Source organism: Atractosteus spatula, chromosome 6 (assembly GCF_055471065.1).
Source record: "Atractosteus spatula isolate fAtrSpa1 chromosome 6, fAtrSpa1.hap1, whole genome shotgun sequence".
NCBI classification, from domain to species: Eukaryota; Metazoa; Chordata; class Actinopteri; order Semionotiformes; family Lepisosteidae; genus Atractosteus; species Atractosteus spatula.
Window position 1 is genome coordinate 25,148,824 of NC_142711.1, and position 23,825 is coordinate 25,172,648.

Below are 23,825 nucleotides of genomic sequence, written 5' to 3' on the forward strand. Positions count from 1 at the left end.
TTATCTTGAGTAATATGCAAAAATTTACATTTTTAGAGATTCACTGGAAATCAGATAGCCAAGATTTGCAAGACAAAACCTGAAGCATACAAGGAAACCGAGGTAATTTTTTAAGCCAAAGTCCCTTTCTATTTCTTTTTTAATCTAGCACTTGATTAATTTGACTTTGTGATGATGCTGATACTAAAGCAAATACCTGGAGACCTGGAGTTACACCCAGTGCAATATAGATTTCTCAGGAAATATGCAACACAAAGACAATGGGAACTGGGTTTTATTGTGTTGTTTCATACACTTTTATACAAGTCATACCCATGTCTTGATACTTTTTCTGAAAATTATATTACAGAGAATTTCACTGGTCAGTAGCTTTGCTGCCTCTGTCTTCCTTGGTGACTATGCTCCAATAGATTACAGTGATGGTAAGTGCTCAGACCTTTTGTAGTGGGAACAGTAAAAGTTTATACAATACTGTAAGAGGACCCGGGGAAGGGTCATTTATAACTGGTATTTCTGGAACGAAACACTGAATATACTTGATATAGACCTGGGCAAGATGGCCAGCCAGGATAACCAGCTGACCCGCTATTGGAAAAGGCCTATGCAGCGAAACAAGGAGACACAGCTGAGCTACATCAGGAAACAGAATATACAGTAAATGACCCTTCCCCGGGTCCTCTTACAATACATATTGGCAATTAGGGCTCTAGGGAGTCACTGCTAAACTGAATTACTTCTTCCTTCTCTTTCAAAATATGTGGTGTTCTAGCTTTTGCACAGTTGATTTGTTGTACACTCTGTTCATGTATTTTTTTCCAAAGGCAGGGGCTGTTTATTAACAGTCATTGTGTTTGTTTAAATAGGTCGGAGGTTTGTACATTGGTTTTCTGCTTTCTTGTAAAAAACAGTAATTTAAACTTGGGTATATTAGCTTGATATTAAATATACTGTATGTAATCATGGTTAAAACTTTGAACGAAATTCTTTTTATTGCCCTTTGATGGTTATCTGACATATGATTTTGAATGAGGACTAACTGATCATGAATAAATTCAAGGCTCTGTTCTTAAGAGTGGGAGTGTTAACTCTAGTGACCTGAATCTATCCTCCTTCAATTTCCCCTTTAATTCAAAAGGAATATCTCACTTTACCTGAGCATATTCTTAGCATTATGAATAATTATTTTGTCACATATCACCTTTCATGGAAAATCATTTCAAGGTGCTGTGCAATAAAATGATGAAACAAAAGAGACAGGTATAGACCCATTCAAACAGTAAATTAAACACAATTTAACACTACAGTATAAAACTGTGTCTTAGGCTATGACAATGCTGTCCAATATTCCGGACCTGATATTGGCTAAGAGATCATAATGACAACAAAATCACAAATATAACTGTAATCTTCCTTTTTCAGCTACATTCAGTCTCTACAATAAATAAGCTTTCCATATAACATGGCTTGATAAAGTATTCCCCAATCTTTAGGTTTCTCGTACTTATTTCTATAAGTGTATCAGTAGCAGTTCTGTGCTTCACACTGTTCACAGGATCAGGGATGAATTTGATGGACATCTTTACAAAAGAGTGGGCACCGCAATGCTTGAGGGCCACAGCACCCCAGCTGAAGGAAAAATTGGGCTCCCTAGTTCCTTCCGCAACAGTTCTGGTATGTTTTTTAAATATTTTTCTTACAGGAGTAATGAGAAGATGAAATTGGGTGGAAGGGATCATTAAAAATTGTAACCACTGAACTAATTAGTTCAACTTACTAGTGTAAACATTTACGATTGCTCTAAAATGCAATACATATTTTACTGAGAAGGTTAACATCTGGAGGGAAAAGCATTCCCAGGGACTTTTCTGGGAACTCTGTAGAATATTAGAGAATATATACAGAATACAATATGGACATTTTTTTATAGAATTGTCTATAACTTCTTTACAAGCAGTCGCCTTCACAAGCAGTCTGTTCTTGTGAAAGATGAAAAGTCGCATTATATTTAAGATATTTTATTGGAAAATGTTTAATTGTTCTATTAAAAATTGTGTAGAGATTTATCTTAAAAATGTGATTTTCTAATGGAGTTGTAATACAAACGTAATATTTCCGGTTGTATGTTAATGTCCTGTAACTATAAAACTTGAATCACGAGTAAGGGACGCATGAGCAACTAGCTTAAGTTGAAATGTTCCCAGATATTGACAGATGATCATGGCCATTACTCCAGAATCAAAATGAAAGTCAAATAAAAAACATAAAAGAAAGGACTCAAGCCATACCATTTAAGTCATTCATTAATGAAAAATTGATTGTGTAACTGAGGGGATCAGTAGAGGCCTAATCATATGATTTTAATTCATGCAGTATTTTAATACACTTTTGAGTTTAATGCCCATTTGAACCCTGTTCCCTCATTAAAAGTTGTATTCTGCTGAAAAAGGGCTATGAAGCCTGTTGGATTTTGTCCTTCACTGACTTTAGATGTGCCAGTGCTAATACATCTCTTTATCTTCTGAAATAATTACAGTATAGATATTCTACTGGATTTTCTTAGCATTACTTTTTCCTTTATTTTTCAAGTATATTCAGCAACATAAAGTGCCATGCCATTGTGAAGCTTTTACTAGACTAAATTTAATTTTGTTTTCTCTTTGTGCATAGTTTTTTTCTGATAGTTTGATTACGTTTCTATCAGTAGTTGATAGCATACGGATTTAATTATGCCTATTCGTACTGCCTGATATAGGGTGTCTTAGCTGCATGTACAGTATAAGACAATGACATTCATCAAGGTGTGTTTTACTGTAAATTCACTGTGCTAGTAATGGCAATATTAGCCCTTGCTTGGCATTGTTATTTGATGTTAAAGAGACTGATTACAGTGCACTGTGTGTCTTGATATGCAGTAGCTGTAACTGTAATGTGAGATCTCATTTAAATGTGCTAAATTAATGATCATGTACTTTTTATACATACATTAGTATTACCTAATGCACTTTCTGAAAACCTTGTCTATTTATAAAATCAGTGTAGCTTTTATTAATCTGTTAGAGGTAAATCTGCAGTTCTCCATTTAGTATTTTGTGTAGGGATCACCATGGGTTTCAAAGCATCAAAATAATAAATAAATGCCAAGGTGTTATTTAAAGACTCACTTTAATTTAAAAAAATAGTATTCAGATTTTACAATTCTCATATACCTTCCTAGGTGGTTTTATGATCTCCATTGTACAACCATGATTAGAGACATCATTCACAAAGAGGTATACGCTCCTGTATGAAGTTGTCAGCATAGTGTGGATTTCACCCATCATTGGGAGAACTGTGATGTGCTCCTAATATCCTCACTGGTGTGGGCAATGGCAAATAATCAGCAGTGAAAAGTAAGACTGAGTAGGAAAGACAGGTTTATGGAGAAGAAGAGTCCATAATATGTTATGTTACGACAAACAGCATTCTGTTGGCATCTAAATGAGATTTAAATACAACAATGCAAAGACATTTTATTTACACAGATTCATAGCTTTAGAAAGAACATCTTCATGATTTAAATGACAGGTTAACATGCAATTATGAACTTTAAACTGTGTATTTTTTCATACTGTATCTTCGGGGTATGTTATGTTCCTCACCTGACCTTGGACCCACTCTACTGAACTACTGTATATGAATTTTGTGGGTAGTATTGTCTCACAAAGTGGCTGGTAGTCAGATAGTGTATCTGTGTGTTAATAACTGGAACATGGAATTCTGATTAATACATACTGTATGGCAGACAGAGCAGGCAGTCTTAGCTGGTCATTTTCCTGTTCTCATTGTGCCACAGGCAGAATTCTGAAAATGGTCTAAATAGAAGTTTTAGAAATTGGAAGGAGTAATTCACTTTCAATATGATCAAAATTTCCTAAATGTCATTGTATCTTAGTTCTGCCCTTAACTCATCAGTAACAGAACTGGCATAGTTATTTTTCAGTTATGAGTAGATTTTATAATTAGCCAGTACTTGGCTTTCTTAGAATGGCTTGATTGACATTTTCAGGCCTCAAGCTGAAAACCTGGTAAGCAGGTCACACACATTTGCCTGTGAATTTCACAGGGCATTACTCATCATTTCTGTAACTGAAACTGCAACGCCATTTTGTAAGTGAAATTCAGTTACAGTTTGAGGATTATGCCCTTGGGGACTGGCACTTTTGCTCAGTGTTGCTGAAAAAAAATGGCGAACATGTGCTTGGTGATCTTGGAATGAGGGAAGGTTGTAGGGATGTCTGCTCAGAAAAATAAAATGAACTATGAGTATAGTTATGAGTCAGAGACAATGTCACATAGCATAAGTGGTGCCACCCAGTGGCGCAACTGCAAACTGCTTGCACAGTTAACAGTAATTGTAGCTAACAGTTTGTTAGTTTTCAGTAGAATATATCACATTTCCCTGTACAGTGACTTCCAGGAATGATAACACTGGCCCTGGTAAGTTCCTGCTAAGTTCTTTTTTACTATATTTAAGTAAACCTTTTTTAGTCATACATCTTTTAAAATGTCATAAAACAGAATGTACGCTAGTTTTATGCTGCACGCTAGATTATGTTGATTACACCATAGTGCCTGTTCTATTAGCTCAGTGTCTAAGTTGGTCTTGATGTTTTTTCTTTTTTTTATTTTAAATTAGGGTTCTGTGTCTCCATACTTTGTCCAGCGCTATGGGTTCTCACCAGACTGTAGAGTTGTAGCATTTACAGGTGACAATCCAGGTGAGATTCTAGTGATCCTGTTGTGGTTTCTTCCATGGAACAGCTTCCTCCTCTTTCTGTCTCTATCAACACTAGATCACTAGGTGGTAAGAGCACTCGATGCTAATGGTAATTCCATAAGGTCTTTGAAAAACGTGAGCACTGAGAGAAGTATTGACATATTCCATAACATGTTTGATTGTATTTGTGGGTGCTTAGACAAGTAGACACCTAAATTTAATAAACCTTCCAGTTAAATTCAATTTAAAATTAAATACTTTTTTTATTATGTCAAACCTGTAATGTAACATCTGGGAACTGCTTTACAAAACACCTTGAAACAGTTTCAAGCTACATGAACAGCAGCAAGCAATGAAATTCAGAAACAATCAGAGTTTATACTTAATATGACAGAATAGTACCTAGTTTGGGCCTAACAGAAATTGGTATCAGTATCCCTTGTCTGAACCTTGCATGTGCAGCGCAACTCCTTCCCACTTTGCCTGTGTGATGAAGATTGTCACTTGCACGTTCACATATTCATCAGCTTCATGTCCTCAAACTCAGTTCTTTCTGTTGGGGCAACTGGTTTTCCAAGCTCGTATATTAATTACTTGCCTGCATTAAATATACTGTTATCCTTTCATCTTCATCTTCTGACTGCTTCATCTAGCTCCATGTTGTAGCGGAGCTGGAGCTCATACTAGAATGTGATAGGCGCAAGGAAGGACACACTTTGGACTGGATGCTGGAGTCCATCTCAGGGTGGACACACAGACACCAACACAGACAAGCACACACTCACTCCAGGGCCAATTTTCAGGGATTCCAGGGATTGTGGGAAGGCCCAGAGCAACCGGGGGAAACCCATGTAAACACAGTGAGAACAAATTCCGTGCAGATGGAACCCCAGGTCTGGAACTGAACCCAGGATCCAGTACTGAATGGCAACAATGCTAAACACTGTGCCGACATGCCTCTCTATTTTCCTTGTGTACAATATAATAATCAAAATGACCAGAAATCGAATTTCTTTTGTCTTTATTATTTTTAATATTAATCTTAAGCAGAATTTAAAGAAAACTATTATTTTGTTATTTCTAGAAAAAGTTACAAAAACATTGGCAGTGTTTATATTGCTGTATTGTGTTTATAGACTTTTTATTCAATGACATTGTGGTGCAGTTAATTTAAACTTGCCAGTATTTATATTACTAACTACATAATTACCTGTTGATCATATTTAATGTGACAGTTGCCTAATTTTTTCAGTGAATGACATCTTCAAAATTTGTTTTACAACTTTGACTTCAACTTATCTCTGTTAAATAGCATAGATTCCAGCACAGCATAAGTACAGTCTGAATAACAGAATATTTCCTACAGAATTTGTATGCATGAGTGTCAAGTGCATCAGTAGCTTTGCAATCGATAACAAAGAGATGTGAAACGCAATACAAAACTCAAGTGAGTTTTTGTGCTAGTTCTTCACAAATTCAATAGCAATTTATTTGTGTAGGTGAGGAAGTGAAGGCTTCCTAATCATGTTAGAAATACCTAAATCTTAAAAGTGTTCATTGCTATTTGAATGCTGAAGGGCAGTGTTTATTAATACAAATGAAGCATAGTGAATCAAGTAGATCCATCCATTCATTTTCTAACAGCTTCATCCAATTCAGGGCTGCATGGGGAATCAAGTAGATGCTCATGCCTTTTCATTATACTTCTTGTCTAGCATCTGATAAAAAACTTTGCAGTTAATGAAGTACATTACTCTAGAGCTTAAATTAAACTCTATTAAGTCTATCACCTGGTGGCATGGTGGCGCAGTTGTTAACATTACTGCCTTGCAGTGCTGGTGCCCAGCGTTAATCCATTTTCTAACCGCTTTATTCAATAACGAGTCGTGGGGTGTGGGGGGGCATTGGAGCCTCCCAGCCAGCAATGGGAGCAAGGCAGGAGACACCCTGGACAGGATGCCAGTCCATCACAGGGCACACACAGAGACAGACACACACGCACTGCTACACTTCCCACAAAACAATCAACCTACCAGTATGTTTTTGACCGTGGGAGGACACCAGAGCACCTGGAGACAAACTAACGTGAACATGGGGTAGCACCTCAAGAAGAGAATCCGGGGAATCCGGTGCTGTGAGGCAGCAATGCTAACTGTGCCAAATGAACTACCCACTTGAAGAACCTCTGATACCCAATTTACTTATTTTGATTTAGCTAGAAATAAAGGCGTGAGTAGAAGTCCTTAGTTCATGGTTAATTCAGTCTTTTTTTCTTCTAAAAGTTATCATTTATTGCTTTTGAGTAAAGTGTCTAAAACAAAAAATATTAATTTTCCCATAGAAAAGTCAGTTGACCTATTTTACCATTGAAGTGCTTTCCAAATTTTATTTTTGTCTTTAGATGACAAACTCGGGGAAAATTCCTGACTTAAACTTATTCTTCTTTGCTCTTTCGTTCCTGCCAAAGAATGGGTAACATAGGTGTCACCCTTGAAAACTGACTGAATGTTCTGTCTAGTCAACAAGAAAGCAGGATGACAAAAATGATTAAATACAGTATGTAAAAGTGCACTTGTCCCAGTAAAACAAAATGAAAGCTGGAATTTACAAGTATGTACATATTGTTTAAAGTCACAGGATTAAATAATGTATTTTGATTTGCATCCAGTCTTTAGCTATCTTTTGTGTGATGCTTACTGTATTTCTATCAAAATAAACTAATGAAGTAAATGAACATATCAATCTTGAGTATTCAATGATATAATAGACAGTTTTTCTACAGTAGCTGGAGAGTATCTATCTAATGCCATACCAATGTATTGAGTGTTAAATCAGTACTGGTTCTTATTCCTCAGGGTCCTTGGCAGGAATGAGACTCAAGGAGGGAGATATTGCAGTAAGTATCCCTGATTTTCCTACCCTGGATTCTGTCCAGTCTGGACAGGTGAAAATGTAAAGGATCTCAATGGTTCTGTTTTTGTACAGAAAAATAACACTTCGGACAATACTTAAGTCTAGCGTGTTTGTCCTATTTAAAGGGTTAACACCAAACTTTGTACAGTAGGTATAATTCTAGTAGCAACACAGCTAATATGCTATATGTTAAAATACAGTAGGGTTTCTGCATTATCTACGATGATGTCCTAACTAGGAACTCGTATCTGATCCTCTTCAAAAGCTGTTTAGCTAGTTGACTCCAAACCTGCCAAGAATCATTCTGGTGTCATAACTATATCATTAAGTAAGATTCCTGCATAACTGAAGATGGCTGCCTAATTAACATGGTTCTCTTTTAAATTATCTCACTCCACAAACTGCTTGTGCCCAAACGGTGTTTGATCATTCATCTTCAGAATTAGTTGGTACAGTATAAGTCTGCTGACAATATGATTAAACCTAGTCAAAATGTATCTTCTGCTAAATTAAAGTTGGCTCCCTGACCTCCATTTTGTTCTCAAACTTCAAACTGGACCACCTACACCCACTCGCTTAAACCTTGGCAGATTTTATTGAACTAGAACCTGCTTCAGAGCTACAGGTATGTGTCACATGTAGCATCTGTACTTTTTACACTTTAAAATAGGTGACAGGAGATACCTGACAAGAGAAATACAACCTCTACCTCTAAAAATTGTTTTGAGTGATGAACTCCTTAACTGGTAGGTATAATTCTAGTTTTTCCTTAGTTTATTTGCAGTTCATTCACACTTTTGGAGTAAGAGAGACGGGATTGCTTGCAATACAAATTCTCTAACTTCTCATTGATTTTTATATTAACTATACAGAAATAAAACTATTCATTTGTGCTTTACTTATGTTGACTTAATTTTCTTACATTTTTATTGTAGTCTATAAAATATTTACAGTGGGGTCACTCATAAAATATTCTGTGAAGCCCATATACAGTAGAAGCTATACAGTTGTACAAGTATTAGGTGAGATAGTAAACTTTTTGCTGAAATTTCAGTTCGGTGGAACTACACCATTTTATAATTGTGTAGAAAATTAAAATAAAAAATGATTAAAAATGCTTTGTTGTGTGCTTTTAACAAATTACACAGGATGGTTTAACAACACAAGAGTCAGTCAAATCATTTTTTATACTTACAGCCTTACTGCAGCCCATTTCAGTGACCTACATTGTTTTTACCACACATCAAAATGATGACTTATTAACCTGCATTACAAACACAAGGAGGCTGTCTGTAGATTTTTCATACTGTACAGTACTGTTTAAACTCCCTCACGCCTTCTGCTTCTCAAACTGTTACTGTAGATCAGGAGAGGGCAGTGTCTAGATCTCCTTTTGGTTGGCTGATTACTGTATGAGGCCCTGTCAGTTTAGACTTAAGAGAGAAGATTTCACATAAAATCTTTATATGGAGACCTAGCATACCCTAAGAAGGACGAGTAAATAATTAAACAAGAATGCTAGTCCCTGGCTTCTGGAGCACAATCAAGTTAGAAGTTTAATCCTACTGTGGTGCTCTGTGTTTTGCTGTCCATTTTCCACCAATGGTAGTTTATAATACTGTATAAATGAAAAAGAAAATAAAAGACAATGTCAAAATATGATCACTTTGTTAACTTTTGTTTCAGAGCTTTTATATAGCCAAGTACATGAAGTGTGACACTTCATGACCTAAACATTGATAGGCAGGTCTGTGTGAATCAGATTCACAAAGTAGTCATAAGGTAAAGTGAGCCTTTCTTTATAGTGAACCCTTTAACAAACACAATGCTTTTACAAAGCCCTCTATTGGATTAAAAAATTAGAAAATGGATGGATGGAATTCACACACAAAAGCCTACTTTCCTCCTGTAGCTTAATGGAAGAAATCTCTTCAGAAATCTCTTATCATCAATATCCGGGCAGGTAAGCCCAGCTTACAAGCTCCAAATCAAGACTCGCAAGACCCCCAAAACTTCCAAAACTTGCAAGATTTCAGTTGGAAGTTGCTCCTTTCTCTCTCTCTCTCTCTCTCTCTCTCTCTCTCTCTCTGGTGCTTGTTTGCATATCTGAGGATCTGCTCTTGAGTTTCTAGATGGCAGACCAAAAAGACCCAAGCAGAAACCTGAGCATCCTGGTTTTTCACATCACCACTTGTCTGACATTGACTTGTCAAGTGACAAAGGACACAAGCACATTCCATAGAGCATTTTGGAGAAATGTCTGAGCCCATTGCTCTCTTGTACTTTGTCAATTTTAAAGTGAGATGTGCAGTGTGATTCAAGAGTTTTCAAACTCATTGTTTGACCAAAACAGTCAAACCCATATGTTGCATTTTTAGATAGTGTTAACAAATAAAGACTGACTTGGACAAATGATAGAAGACATCTTCATCTTACCCTGCATTGAAATAGTTATTGTTACAGTTACACGTGAAATTGATGTGTTTAAAAATACTGTACAACCTAAGTTTTGTTACATTGTATACTAAACTGTGACTTTGTGTTGACTTTAGGTGAGTCTTGGTACCAGTGACACAGTTTTCCTATGGATCAAGGATCCCAAGCCCAATGCAGAAGGACACATTTTCTGCAATCCAGTTGACAGCCAGGCATACATGGCTTTATTATGGTAAAGAAAATCTTACTTCCCTGAGTAAACTATGTTTATGTTTAAGTCTACAGAATTCAGTATTGCTCACATCTGCCAGGCGCACATACTGTTTTAAACTGGAATAGTATTATCTATAATACAGTTCATCATCAGTGTGCAGATCAATATCTCATAGAAGGGCATGCTGTGATTTATCAGGTTATTTGGAGAATATGCTATTTCACTTTTGAAATGTGCAGTCCTGTGAAACTGCTGCATATAAAGTCACCTTAAGTATTGGTATATGAATGATTGGTCCCAGGTAAAATTCTGGCATTTGAGAGTTCATGCATTTGCGTATTACATCTACAAAAAGGAAACGGCTTGAAAGAATCATGCTAATTCAGTCTTAGCATCCTAAAAATGTTAAATGCTAACTTCACAATGCTAAATGCTAAAAACATTTCTAAATGTGAGCTTTAAAAATAAGCATAGACTTTACCATGCATTTCTTACTTTAAAGCATATGGTTATCATTATGTGGAAATTTAACTGACCTAATATTACTGTATGTTTCTATAAGAGATTTTGAAAATGTATCATTACACCAGAGCTTGATTTTCAAATTTACCTAGAATTGTGAACAATTTTTGCAGTTTAGCTTTATGCTAATTCATTTGAATAAGCATTTTTTAATGACACCTGACTTTCTGTATCAACACTTGTACTTTGTAGATACATATATCCACTGTATTCTTTTAGTACAGTAAACCAATAATGCACAGAGGAACCTTTCTTTGACTTGTGGAGAATGGACAAGGTACTTACTGACAATGTCCAAACCTTTTGGGACTTGATCAGTGGCAGTGGTCACTGGTAGATAGGGAAACTTCAAAGACAAACCAATCACCTAGTCTAGGACATCTCAGGCAGTGTTCTCTGTCTGAGATATGATATTTGTCTGCATGATATTCTGGACCAAGCTATTCTTACTCTTAGAGTGGAGGGTTTTGCTCAATATGCAGCTCAGGAGCCTGTAATCATCTGAAGCTTTTCAATAAAAAAATGTGCTGCTGCTGTTGTAAAAGATTTAAAGGCTATTTAACATTGTACAAATGTCCCTGTGAGCCACTGTAATTAACCTCATGTCACATTGCTTCTTGTACATTTAACAGCTGTATAAAGGCAATAATACTTTTGTACAGTAAAGCAGACCTGAAGACGTGCAATAGATTCACAAAGCGTTCCAAGCATGCTTAAGAGTAACAAAAAATCTCCAAATTAAAAATGTACTTATATCTTATATAGTGTCTTTCATCTCAAAGAATCCCAAAGCCTACAACTTTAAATTTAGGAAGAGACCTGCTTTATCCACCACTGAAGTGCAGCATCATGGATGATGTATAGATGGCTTTCTCCTCTAATAGCCTCACTGCACAGCAGTTCAGGTGTGTGAAGAGAGAAATTACTTCACTAATCAAATTAAAGGGGAAATTTTGGAAGCCCATATTGAACAAGCAGGACACCGAGATTAAAACCCTCATTCTTATTCGGTTAATACTCATATCCTGGACCACAGGGTCTTTAAAGACCAAAAATCCAGGACCTCTCCTGTCTTTAGAAGAGAAGGACTATACCTCCTATAGTACACGTAAGATAGTATTCACTGAAAACTGTTTCTGTGCCTCCAGTTTTAAAAATGGCTCACTTACAAGAGAGAGAATCAGGAATGAATGTGCAGGAGGATCTTGGGAAGAATTTTCAAAAGCACTTCGATCAGTGCCAATGGGGAACTCTGGAAATATAGGTAATATATGTTTATTTAACCACAGCTTTTGAGAGCATTTCAAGAGTCCTGTCCTTAAAGTGGAATTTAGAAGACAGTCAGGACCTGCTGGCAATATCGAGTAATTTGATCAATATTTGTACAAATTGGAAAGATGAAAATTCAGCTAGTGAGGTGATTGCAGTGGAAATAAAACATTTCTCATATATTTTAGATTTGTTTTTTGTGTGCTTTTTCAATGTCTTTGAGATTGTTTCCAGGGACACCAAATTTCCATGAATGTATTTTCTGAATTCTTTGGTATTGAATGGGTCTATTCAATAAATACAATTAAACAACATTCATTCTTAATTCTTGTTATGTGTTACAGTACTAAATCTTGATTACTCGCCACTGGTGGGTAATCAAGTCATAGCTTACTTTGAATCAGAATAATGGTGTAAAACTCTGGAGATAATAGTGAAACAACTGAAAACTTTTTTTTCAGGCATTTATTTTGATGTAGTGGAAATCACACCAGCGGCAGAGGGGGTACACAGATTTAATAGGGATAACAAAAAGGTAAGAAAAAATGACTTTGGTTCTGTGCAGCCTTGTCTGTTGCATCTTCTTTTGCACTGTTAGTAAAGTCAGGATATGTCCCTGACTGGGCTTACCAGTATGCCTACTTCTACTCTCTATATGTAGTCTCTGGGGATAGGAATATCTTCTCTGGAGAATCTACACAACTTTGACTTGCCCCCCGATTCTCCCTACTTTTTCCTATGGTGGAATCCTGTGTTGTCCCAGACATTTTCTTAAAATGGATTTATGATTTTTTTCCCTCTATTTTTCCACTTAAAAAAATTTAAATAAAAAAGTTATTTAATATCCTATCCTCTGATCCACTTACATTTTCTATAATTTAAAACTAAAATGCAAAAAATTCCAAAAGACTGATATAGACCTATTCTGTATACATTTTGCATTTACCTTTACATCATAAAAAAAAATATTAAGCAATTAAGCTCTATTTTAAGACAGGAATTATATTTTTCGGACATGCAATGTGGGTTTCATTCTGGACATGAATGTGTAATAGCAAACATCCTTCAGTGTTGTCAATTATATTATAATTGTAAAGCTTACACTTGTATGAATTATCTTTATATGTTTATCCAATACTTTATACAGTGTGGATCACTCAATTCTTCTGCACAAAGTGCTGAATATTGGTCTTTATATTAACTACTTGCATAGATACAATAATTACAACATTAGAATGGTGTTTAAAACATGAAAATTGTATTTCCTTTTAGTTTCTATGGGAGTCCTACAAGGTTCTGTTCTGAGCCCTACTCTTTTCTCCATCTGTATCAAGGGTTATGATCCTCTTTAATAAGTTGAAATTTCCTCTTGCACAACTGTGTTTTTATGGAAGCCTTTTTTTTTGTTCCACTGAAAACAAAACACTATTGCGTTATTACGAGGGAACATTGTTATTTCTCAGTAGTTCAACTTTGTTTGAAAATCATTATTTAGGAATTAGCATACCATCTTCATTAAGATGAATAAAAGAACGAAGTTACACTTCCTTTTGAGGAAAGTTCTTAGGATAAAGATGAATGTTTAATACATCTATTTTTAGACATCAAGTATACCTCCCAGTAATCGAGCATTCCTGAGTTAAACACGTGCAACATTAAGACATATTCCTACAAGTACTGCTACATCCCAGAGGATCAGACTCAATACAGCTGGGTGTGCAGCCCATTTGACATTGCTCATGACGTTTCAAGCATTGCAGGCCTCGATAATCAAATGGCGAGAGACTGCACTACAATTTTCAAAAACAAACGGAATCACTTAGTTCTGCATCAAAGTAAAAAAAAATCGCTATATAGAGGCCAAATGATCCCTAGATAAAAAGGCTGCACTTACTGTAAATCCAGAAGGAGAAGATTGTTAAGTGACCCAGAGTCAGAAGCTGTCGACAAAACATTTTGCTACTTTAACAAGGGTGGTTTCAACATTGTGTCTCTACTCTCAACTGAAAAGGTTCAAAGAACTCATTAGATGCCAGTGGAACCTGCACGTTTAGTATTTGTGTGTCCAAGTCAGGGTTCTTTCAGCATGGCTGTTATAGCAGTGGACTTTAAACCTGCAGATTAAGATTATATTTTAATGACTCATTGAGGAGGTTAGTAACAATTGGACAGAGACAGAGATGTTAGCTTTGAATAGGGACATAAAGTTAGGATCTAGTACAGAAACGTAGACAGTCTCATTTTAAGTATCAGCTCAGTTACATAAGCACCATCAACAGCAGTAAAATGAGAAAAAAAAACTTTAACCTAAGAAAAGAGAACAGGGTTTAGGCATCATGACGCAGTAGAGGACTGTATTTTTTGTGAAAGAATTGCATGAATGCATTGCATAATGCAGCACAGGAAAGAAATTCAGACTTATTTAGCTGGTCGGAGCATTTTGATGATAGTGTTGAGAAGGACTGTTGGATTATTGTGATCCTGTTCCAAACGGTTGGAAAAGGAAGAGGATCTGGCCGCCTTACAGGCATCCTTATAGGATGACTGATGTTGTTCATAAGCTTCTAGCTGAGCAGAGAGCCCAATCTTTCTTTTTTGAAGACCATATTAGTATACTGTATACCCTTGAATGTATATCCATGAATGTATAATGTTTCCCCTTTATTATGGTACTCTTCAACAATGTAAAATAATTAGTTTATTTCCTGAAATATTGTTTGTCCTAAACTCTTTGTTGGTGACGGTTGTTTTTACTGTGTTTTTGTGTTGGACTGTGCCACAAAACAGATTTCCCATATGGGATAGTAGATCATGAAATGAAATTATTAAAATGTGACAGATGTCAAAGATAGTAATGGAAAGTTGCCACTAGAGGCCGCTACAGGAGCTGGTTTCAAAGACGATCTTCTGTAGAAAGTTCACCTGTGGATGATATAATTGTAATAAATGTAATTGATTGGAATGTGAGAATTCATTTGTTGGCTTTGTGTACTGTATGTAAGGGTGTGTTGGCTCGAGACTAAAAGAGATTGATAATGAGAGAATCATTTTATTTTTCTATGTACAAATTCTTCTTATCTTATCTTAATTATCTTATCTTAATTTGTCCTTACCTACATATCCATTAAGCTTTTGTTTTTCACACTTCACAACACACTACACACTTGTCAGGACTAACTGTTACTTTCAAATGTTTATCTAAAATAAAATAAATAAAAAATTCAGAAGAAGATTGACATACTGTAGAATTGTTTTAGATAAAGAAGGAAACAAACTGAAATGAATATAGCTGAGACTTGTCGAAGATCTTTGCACAGCAATGTATGTCATGGAAGTATAAACTATAATCAAGAAAAAAATGGAGCTGCATAGTTCGTTGAAGCAGCAATAGTACATTGTGGGAAAGCTATCAATGTCGAAGAGAACTCTGTAATTTTTCGATATATCACTGATCAGATTACTAAAGCCTCCTTTATGTCTGCCAAAGGTTGTGGGATTCCCAAAGGAGGTGGAAATTCGAGCTTTAATCGAGGGACAGTTCCTGGCAAAGAGAGTTCATGCTGAAAACCTGGGCTATAAAATCAGTGAGTATTCTCTTCTGTAAATTTCTCTGGAACTCTGTTCAGGTTTAACTTTTCTTTTTCATTGACCAATTATTCCTATAGAATGGTTCAAAGTATAATATAAACACATCTGCATTTTTTAATGATTTCTACATTTTAGATAAAATTTGAATACATTATCAAGCTCCTGTTTCAGACAGCAGCACACACTTAACATAAAAATATTTACAAAAAGAGGAGCCCATTTAGGGTAGATACAGGGCTTCTGTTTAATAGATTTAAGGAAACCATTATAGATATTATAGACATTTTGACTGCTTTCATTTGGGGAAGCTTACGATGTATTAAGTTTTCAAGTCTTTGTGACATTGACATTATTAGGAAAAGTGTGCTTTAGAAATCAAAATGATAGCTCAACACAATTATTTGGTTCCAGCCTACGTACATCACTGCAATATTTATTATCCTTGAATTACTGAAACTTTCTGAAGATTTTTCTTCCTTTTTATTGTACATCAGCATTTATAAAATTATGTCCCTGTCATCATTATACTGTATATAAACACCAAAAAGAGAACAATCTGTATGCAGTACATATTTAAAATACTTATTTTAAAGCACTATTATAAAACATATCTTTTGAAAAATATGCATTATAATTTGCATTATAAAGTGAAATAATAACAAAAGCAAGAGGAAATTGCTAATGCATTCTTAATTTATTAGTAACAGTGTGTGCTTAGCAAGGTGATTTCAATTATAATATTTTAAATTTTTGCATTTATTGTAATATATTATTGCACTCAAAAAACAGATTTCAATACTACTAATTTATTTTTTATGTGCATAATTATCCTGTTTAAAAACAGGTAACACAATTGAAGTAATTTACATCACAGAGGCTGTGCTATTCCACGGAAATCTGAAGGTCATATGTGCGTTACCATTAGCCACATTTGAATAGGCCCTTTAATTGTAAACTTTTGAACTCCATTCTGCTGCTCCTGAGGCACTAAGCAAGAGTGCTTTGCAGACAAAATACACTACAGAAGAGGCTACAGGGGTTAGGACAGATAAAAGTGGCAAACGTACAAAACAAAAAAAACAAACAAACCCCTCCATTTATGGATGATTTGGCCAAGCCGAAAGGATTTTGTTTTTACATTTTAAACAGAGGCAGAAAACTGTGAAAACAGAATGAATTACTGCTTTGTGAAACTGTTTAGTTAGATTAATTTGTACAGACATCAAATGCAAGTAACCTAGTGAATAATGAGTTGTCACACACAACAGGAAAATAGAATAGATTTCTACTGTAAATTAACATGTCTGATAACTTTGAGGTTTTATGCCTTTTTATGTGTTCTATACTGTATATAAAACACAATTTTAAAATCCAAGTCTAGTTTCCTGGGAAACTATTACCAGAGGGATTAGGCAGGGAATGAAGATAACTTTCAGATCTCATTGATATAACTGAGAAGTCCGACAAAGTTTTAGGGAAAAAATAGGGACAATATAATTACCCTTTGCATAGAAAGCAATTCTTAGAGGGAAATTTCAAGAAATATCAATATTTCGCACAGAAATTTCACACAGAAAAAAAAGGATAAGTGTACAAAATGTTGCCTATGCCTGAAAAGGAAAATGTTTATCCTGTATCTTTGAACTAACTCTAGTATTGAGTATTTTAGCCATGTGAACAATTGAAATACAGGTGTGGCTTGAATTCTCTTGGCTGTGGGAACAACAGTGTGGCCATATGGATAAGGCGACTGGAACAATCCCATACTTGGCTTTGCTGCAGGCAGGCTTTGCTGTATGATAAAACAGATGTCAGGATGTTTGTAATAAGACTGAAGGTGAAAAGTGTAACAAACCTAGTCTTATGATGCCGTAACAATACATAGCAGTGCATTTATTGGCTGTTTTCCAGTTTCTTTTACATAAAACAGATACAATAGTTACTACTGTATTTAACAGTTACATGTAATGAAAAATGAAAAGGATGCAGAAATGGTAAGGTGTGCTGGCCTATCTCAGTCATTTGGTTTAGGACAATGTATCCAATTTTTTTTCTTCAAAGTATTATGTGCACATTTGGTAAAGGACAGATAATATTTTGCCTTTGATTATTATTTTTCCTTTATTTCAAGTTAAAGTACGGTTACACAGATTTAAAGAAACTGGTCCATAGGCTTGCTGTGATGCCTTGGGGCAGTTCTCCCAAACATTTCCATACTTTCTCATGCTTAGAGTCCTCTCCAACAGAGAAGACTCTGGTATAGAACAACTTGGATCTCCCAAGTTCTCAACAGAAAAACACTGTCAACCCTCAGCTGAGCTGCCCTGGAGAAATAACCCATTCAGTGACATTTTTGTAGCACAACACTTTCTTCCCGTGTAGACACTTTCCATCCAGTTACCTACTTTATATATACTCTTCAGTGATAGCTCAGAAAAACACAGCTGCAGGCATCAATTGTAAATACAAACAATTCTGAAAAATGTAAAGCAGTAGTCACTCTTTAATGTTTCCTTTCTGCTCAAACTTTCTTTTATGGGGTAGTGTAGTCTCCTTGTGTGTAGTCTCCTTGAAAGGAGCATTAACCTATGAATTGTTTTCTTTTGAGTTGAGAATGTTATTTCTGGGATGTAGAATTGTAGATTCACATACTGTTTTATCACAACACACATATCTGGTTCAAGTACTAAGACTGTAAAGGATATCCCATTAAATATGATCCCATTTTCTAACTACTTTTTCCATTAAAACTCCATCCAGGGTGTAACATGCCTTGAGTAACGTGCCAAGATAGGATAGGGTCAGGCTTCCCCACAAACTTTAATGGGAAGAGGCAGTTAGAAAATGGATGGATGACTAGTTTATTTTTAACTAAACAGAGTTTCTCCTGGACTAACAGTATGCATACATTCAGATATTGATTCTTAAAATAGAAACAAAACCAACAGTACATATGCTGTTCGACTGTTCGAAATTTAACATCTTGTCATCCTGTCATTTCTAACTGCAAGTAGTTTTATATGTTCCATGTCAAAGGCAGGTAGACAGTATCTTTTGCAATGCCATTTTAGTGAGAAGATGGTTTCATTTTGAATTTGCACAGTCTCTCTTGATGCAAGACTAGAGCTAATTGACTGAACAAATTACCTTTGGTTACATTTGTGAATTAGTCTGCTCCACCACCCTGGAGTGGATTGACTCACTTTACCCCTGAAAAGAGAGGGATTCATACAGACACATAAAGCAACATTATTGATAGCAAAGGGCTAATGATGCTGACCTTGAAGATGCAATTGCAAATAGGACTAAGTGCTGAAAAAAAATACAAGTCAATAAAATTAAATTGAATTTGGTAAATAATGCCTTACATTCAAAGTCAATAGCAAAAGTCTTTTATTGAAGTCTTCCTTTTATACAGGAATCCATGGAGAAGTTAACCTGGTAATGGGAAGAGTGTTGGTTAACAATAAAACCTAAGGAGCAGTTAAATTCAAAGCATTTTCACCTCCTTTTTTAACCCAGTGGTTGATGTCAGCTTTTCATCTGGTAGTAACTCTATGTCATTGTATTATAAATCAACTTGTAAACCTTTCTATTCAAGTCTAAAAAGGTCAGAGCCATTCCTTTGAGCCAGGGATTCTATTTGGTTGTTCTTGTCTCAACTGATTAAAAGGCGGCAATTTCTTTGTTATGTGAAGACTAAAAACTGTACCTAATATTTTAATGTATTGTACAATTTCAACAAGGCATCCTTAAACTTAAATTCAACACTTTATACAGTATATCCTAACATTATTTTTACCTTATTTATTGCTTTTCTAGAAGACAGACATAATGTGTTAATATGAATACTCAAGCCTTGTTTATACTGTAGATCAAGAATCTGAATTCTAAAGCACTTCACTGTGCAGCTTCTACAGTGTTTCGCGGTCTTCTTCCTATTTGGGTATTGTCTACAGATTACGTAAGTTTACTACTATAACATACAGTAATTAAGATAGAAATAAACTAGAAAGAACAATGGTCCTAATACAAATCCCTGTTGAACTCCACTTATCTGTGCCTTCTCTTTCCTGTCAATTAACCAGTATTTAATCCAATCCAGACAGGAAATAACTTGTGTGTGAACAGCTTGATACTTAGAATTAATCTTTTGTGAAGAACTTAAACATGTAAATGTACCATATCATATGCTTTGTTTGTATTAATTACTACAGTTATTTCAAAGAAATGTCAGGAAAGACTTACCTTCTAAATCTATTTTGACTATTTCCTATAATCTTATTGCCATTTACTGTAGTTAATCCTCTAATTTAGCTGTAATTATTGTTTTGCTCACCTCACATGAAGTACAAGTAGGACATATGTATTTTCAAAAAAATTTATTTTGTAAAAGATGAAGTAATATTTTTTTGCTTAAATTCAGCCATTGTAATTGATATATTTTGGCATTTCTAAACAGAAGGCTGATCTTTTTTTAACCAAACCTATCTGTAATGCTCTATACCACTGATAAATATACTGTAGCTGTCAGTGTGAATGTTCTGCATTTTGATAACCCTTATTTAAGTCAGAGAGTACTGCACTCTTCATACAGCTATTAAAACTATCAAAGAACTTCAAAATATATTTATAATCCAACTATAATATGTGTTCCAATTTGACTTGGGAGTCAGTTTTTATATTTGGACATTCCTTTTGCCTTCATGTTATCATAGACGCCAGATTCATGAGGTCAGCATTGAATGATAGTCTGCGAGACATTTATTCCTGATGATATCAGAACTTTTCTGTAGATTCCCAGTTATTGCCCTTGGGTATGAGTTAGTGGCCCAAAATTATTATTTTTTTACTGACCCCACATTTAGATTACACCTTTCAATATCCTCTTTCATTGCATTAGCCTTGAACGTCTTGGACACTTGGACATGGACTGCACAGGTACAAATGAGATTTCTTTAGCTTTTGTGTTCAGACACATTTACGGTCAGTGTGATTTCTAAAAGCTTTGAATATATTTATAGCGTATAAATACATTAGATCGTTGTGAATACAGAAAATATTTTATACAATTGAGATACTCAGTGCTCATTGTCATACAGTTTAAACATGAAATGTTAAACAAAATCCTGATTTACATTCACAGTACATTTTCTTTGCTAGTTCAACTTTTGGTTACAGTTTATCAAGGGTAATAACTTTTGTAGGTTACTATAGTATTCGGTACACTGAAACTCTCAAGAGAACTGACCCTTTTTTGTCTCCAATTTAAAACCTTTATATGTCTGTCCTGCAACTAATTCCAATAGTTGTTTCACTGTTAAACCATCAATTATGCTATGTGATCAGGATAGGATATCTCAGCACTGATTTAATTGTTCTTTTTAAAGGGAGGAATGATAAAATTATGTGTTACAGCTAAAAGTTACAGCATAGCAGCACATTCATAAAGATAAATAAGTACACATTAAGGCCTCCAGGTCGATAACTGATTTAAAAAATGCAAGAACAGCAAGTAGCAACTTATTTTTAAAGTTTTATGAGGTCTCTCCTTAAAAACTGTGAAGACAATTTGGCATTTCAGAAGGCCATTTCTGTGATAAGGAGATGTATTAACCTGCAAGACTGTGATCTTAGCCTTGGTCGGAGCACATTTGGGATGCTTTTAGAGGATTCTACACCCTCTTGGTGCTTTTCCAGAGTGGTGCAGGACCCCACAAAAGCTCATCATCTTTTGGATTTGGAATATGCTGTCAGGTTGGTATACAGGTTGCTGTGCCTCTGTGTAAGAACTTGTTTGACTAATTTCATTGTCATCAATTCACTTTCAATAACCCCTTATTCAATTTAGGGTCATGGTGGCCCAGAGTGCATTCCAGGAAGCACTGGGTGCAAGGCAGGATACATTCTTGATGTGACGTCAGTCTATCACAGTGCACACAGATATAAATAAGCACACCCTAACAACAGGGCCAATTTTTTACAGAAGCCAGCTAACCTACCAGTATGTCTTTAGACTATAGTAGGAAAATGGAGTATCCAGAGGAAACCCGCACAAATGCAGGGAGACCACACACATACAGTAGCACCCAGGAACTGAACCCAAGGTCCTGCCATTGAGCCACTGTGCCGCCCCTGACCAATTTCAGATTTTAATATGCTGTGTTTCCTTGTGCCCAGAATGCCATTTCATTTTTTAAAAATAATTTTATTTTCCAAGTCATGCATTGTAATTAACAAAGTCTGTAATGGCATGTTGTGGCCTGATGAGGGCAACAGATTCACGAGTTTGATAGGGTTTAACTATTGGTTGTTCAAATGTTAGCTCAAGGCTGCCTAAGAATTAGTATGCATTTACACTGCAACTACAGTTTCATTGCATTGCACTACCATGTATAAAACTGCATACAGTACATCAAACATATGATCACATTGTATATGTAGACCGTGATAGAAATTGTACTACCTTACCACGACGCAACTAACTTTGCAAAATATTAGATACACTTTGAATGCAATTTATACTTTTGGATTCTCTTAGATGATCTTGTCAGTAGTTTGGTATTATATAGATATCTGATTTGAAAATGTAGGTGTCCATTTAATCTGTCTGCTTTGCCATTCGGGCGGAGCGGTGGCACTGTGGCTAAGGATCTGCGCCTGTGGCTGGAAGGTTGCCCGCGGCTGGCAGAGGAATCCTACTCCTTTGGGCCCCTGAGCAAGGCCCTTAACCCCAGCTGCTCCAGGGGTGCCGTATAAATGGCTGTCCCTGTGCTCTGACCCCAAAAGCTTCTCTCACCCCATCTGTGTACCTGTGTGTCTCATGGAGAGCAAGCTGGGGTATGAGAAAAGAAAAAAATCCTAATGCAAGAAATTGTATATGTCTAATAAAGTGATCTCTACATGTAAAATATTTAACAAACGGCAACTGGCTGAGTGTGGAATAAAAAACATTTCATTTTCTTCACTGAAAATATAAGGTTCCCATGCATGGGGGTTCTTGATAAAGTGATTTTTTTTGTAGAAAGAAAAGAACTATGTTAAATGTATTATTATTAATAATAATAAAAATAATTTTATTTTATTAAAGACAAAATATGTTTTAAAAAATGGTTGTAAGTTGCTAAGGTAATAATATCAGGGGAATATATACTCCGCTACATATTTAGATTTTAAAAGGTATTGTATGTATAATTTTGAAAATGAAAAGAGAAAACACGGTTACTTCTTGTATAATTTAAAGTGTAATTGTCATTCACTGCTTGCACATTCTCTTTAAACACTTACAGAAAAAACTGCGAGGTAATTTGTCTTAATTGTGACAAAGTAAAGAAATTCAAGTACCACAGTATACTTTACTAGGCATATTTAAATAAGCTTTCTGGCCTTTAAGATTTGTGAAGAAATGTCATGTAGAATTAGTATTGTTCAAAGGATCCTAACTGTAATAATAATTGCAAGCAGTCACAAGTGATTAAATTGAGCATTTGAGTGAAGGGACATAAGGCAACAGAAAATTGAGCTTCAGGTAAAGATGTCTATAAATATGAAGAAACTTAGGCCATTAGAATTCAGAGCTTGTGGTAAACTTTTTGATTCTTTAAGTGTTTGCAGTTAAAAGGAATTTGTATAGGATGTCTGTGCAATGAAAATATTGACAGGATAAATGTCAAGGTCAGAGTCACTCATGTTTCGTGACAGATGCCTCAGAAAGGTCAACGCACACATATTTGCAGTGCATTCTTTGACCGGAGGCATAGTGACACACAGAACATCACAAAGTAGTGCAGCTGGTGAGCCTGTTCTGATAGAGCATCTTAGGTGTTGTTTTATCAGCATCTGTGAGTCTGAACAGAGGGGGTAGGAATTATTGGCACTAGTAACATAGCTTCTTCTGGGTGAGGACTGACTGGAAATTCTCCATCTGCAAACCCCCTAGTGTGTTGTATGTTGATCACAAGTTATGAGTGGTGCTGTGCCCTTTCTGAGTTTATCTGCTTTGCCAACTTCAACATTAGTGCTGGAACACCTGTCTGCCAACTTCACACTTTTGCGCGTGAATGCTGTGCAATGTGGATTAAGGAAATTCTGTAACATTTGTAAAAAAAAATTAAATGGAATTGTTTA

The 23,825-nt window shown here is 35.5% G+C and overlaps 1 protein-coding gene across 1 annotated transcript in view; it reads left to right on the plus strand.

The window, feature by feature from the left end:
- The window catches only part of xylb (xylulokinase homolog (H. influenzae)), a 121,452-nt gene that overhangs the window by 6,283 nt on the left and 91,344 nt on the right, over positions 1-23,825 (plus strand). The window contains exons 7-15 of the mRNA XM_088918947.1: positions 37-102; positions 350-422; positions 1,553-1,671; positions 4,676-4,757; positions 7,612-7,652; positions 10,222-10,337; positions 11,990-12,105; positions 12,572-12,645; positions 15,598-15,694. Of these exons, the coding sequence (XP_088775073.1) occupies positions 37-102; positions 350-422; positions 1,553-1,671; positions 4,676-4,757; positions 7,612-7,652; positions 10,222-10,337; positions 11,990-12,105; positions 12,572-12,645; positions 15,598-15,694 (784 nt within the window). The remainder of the gene's footprint in view (positions 1-36; positions 103-349; positions 423-1,552; positions 1,672-4,675; positions 4,758-7,611; positions 7,653-10,221; positions 10,338-11,989; positions 12,106-12,571; positions 12,646-15,597; positions 15,695-23,825) is intronic.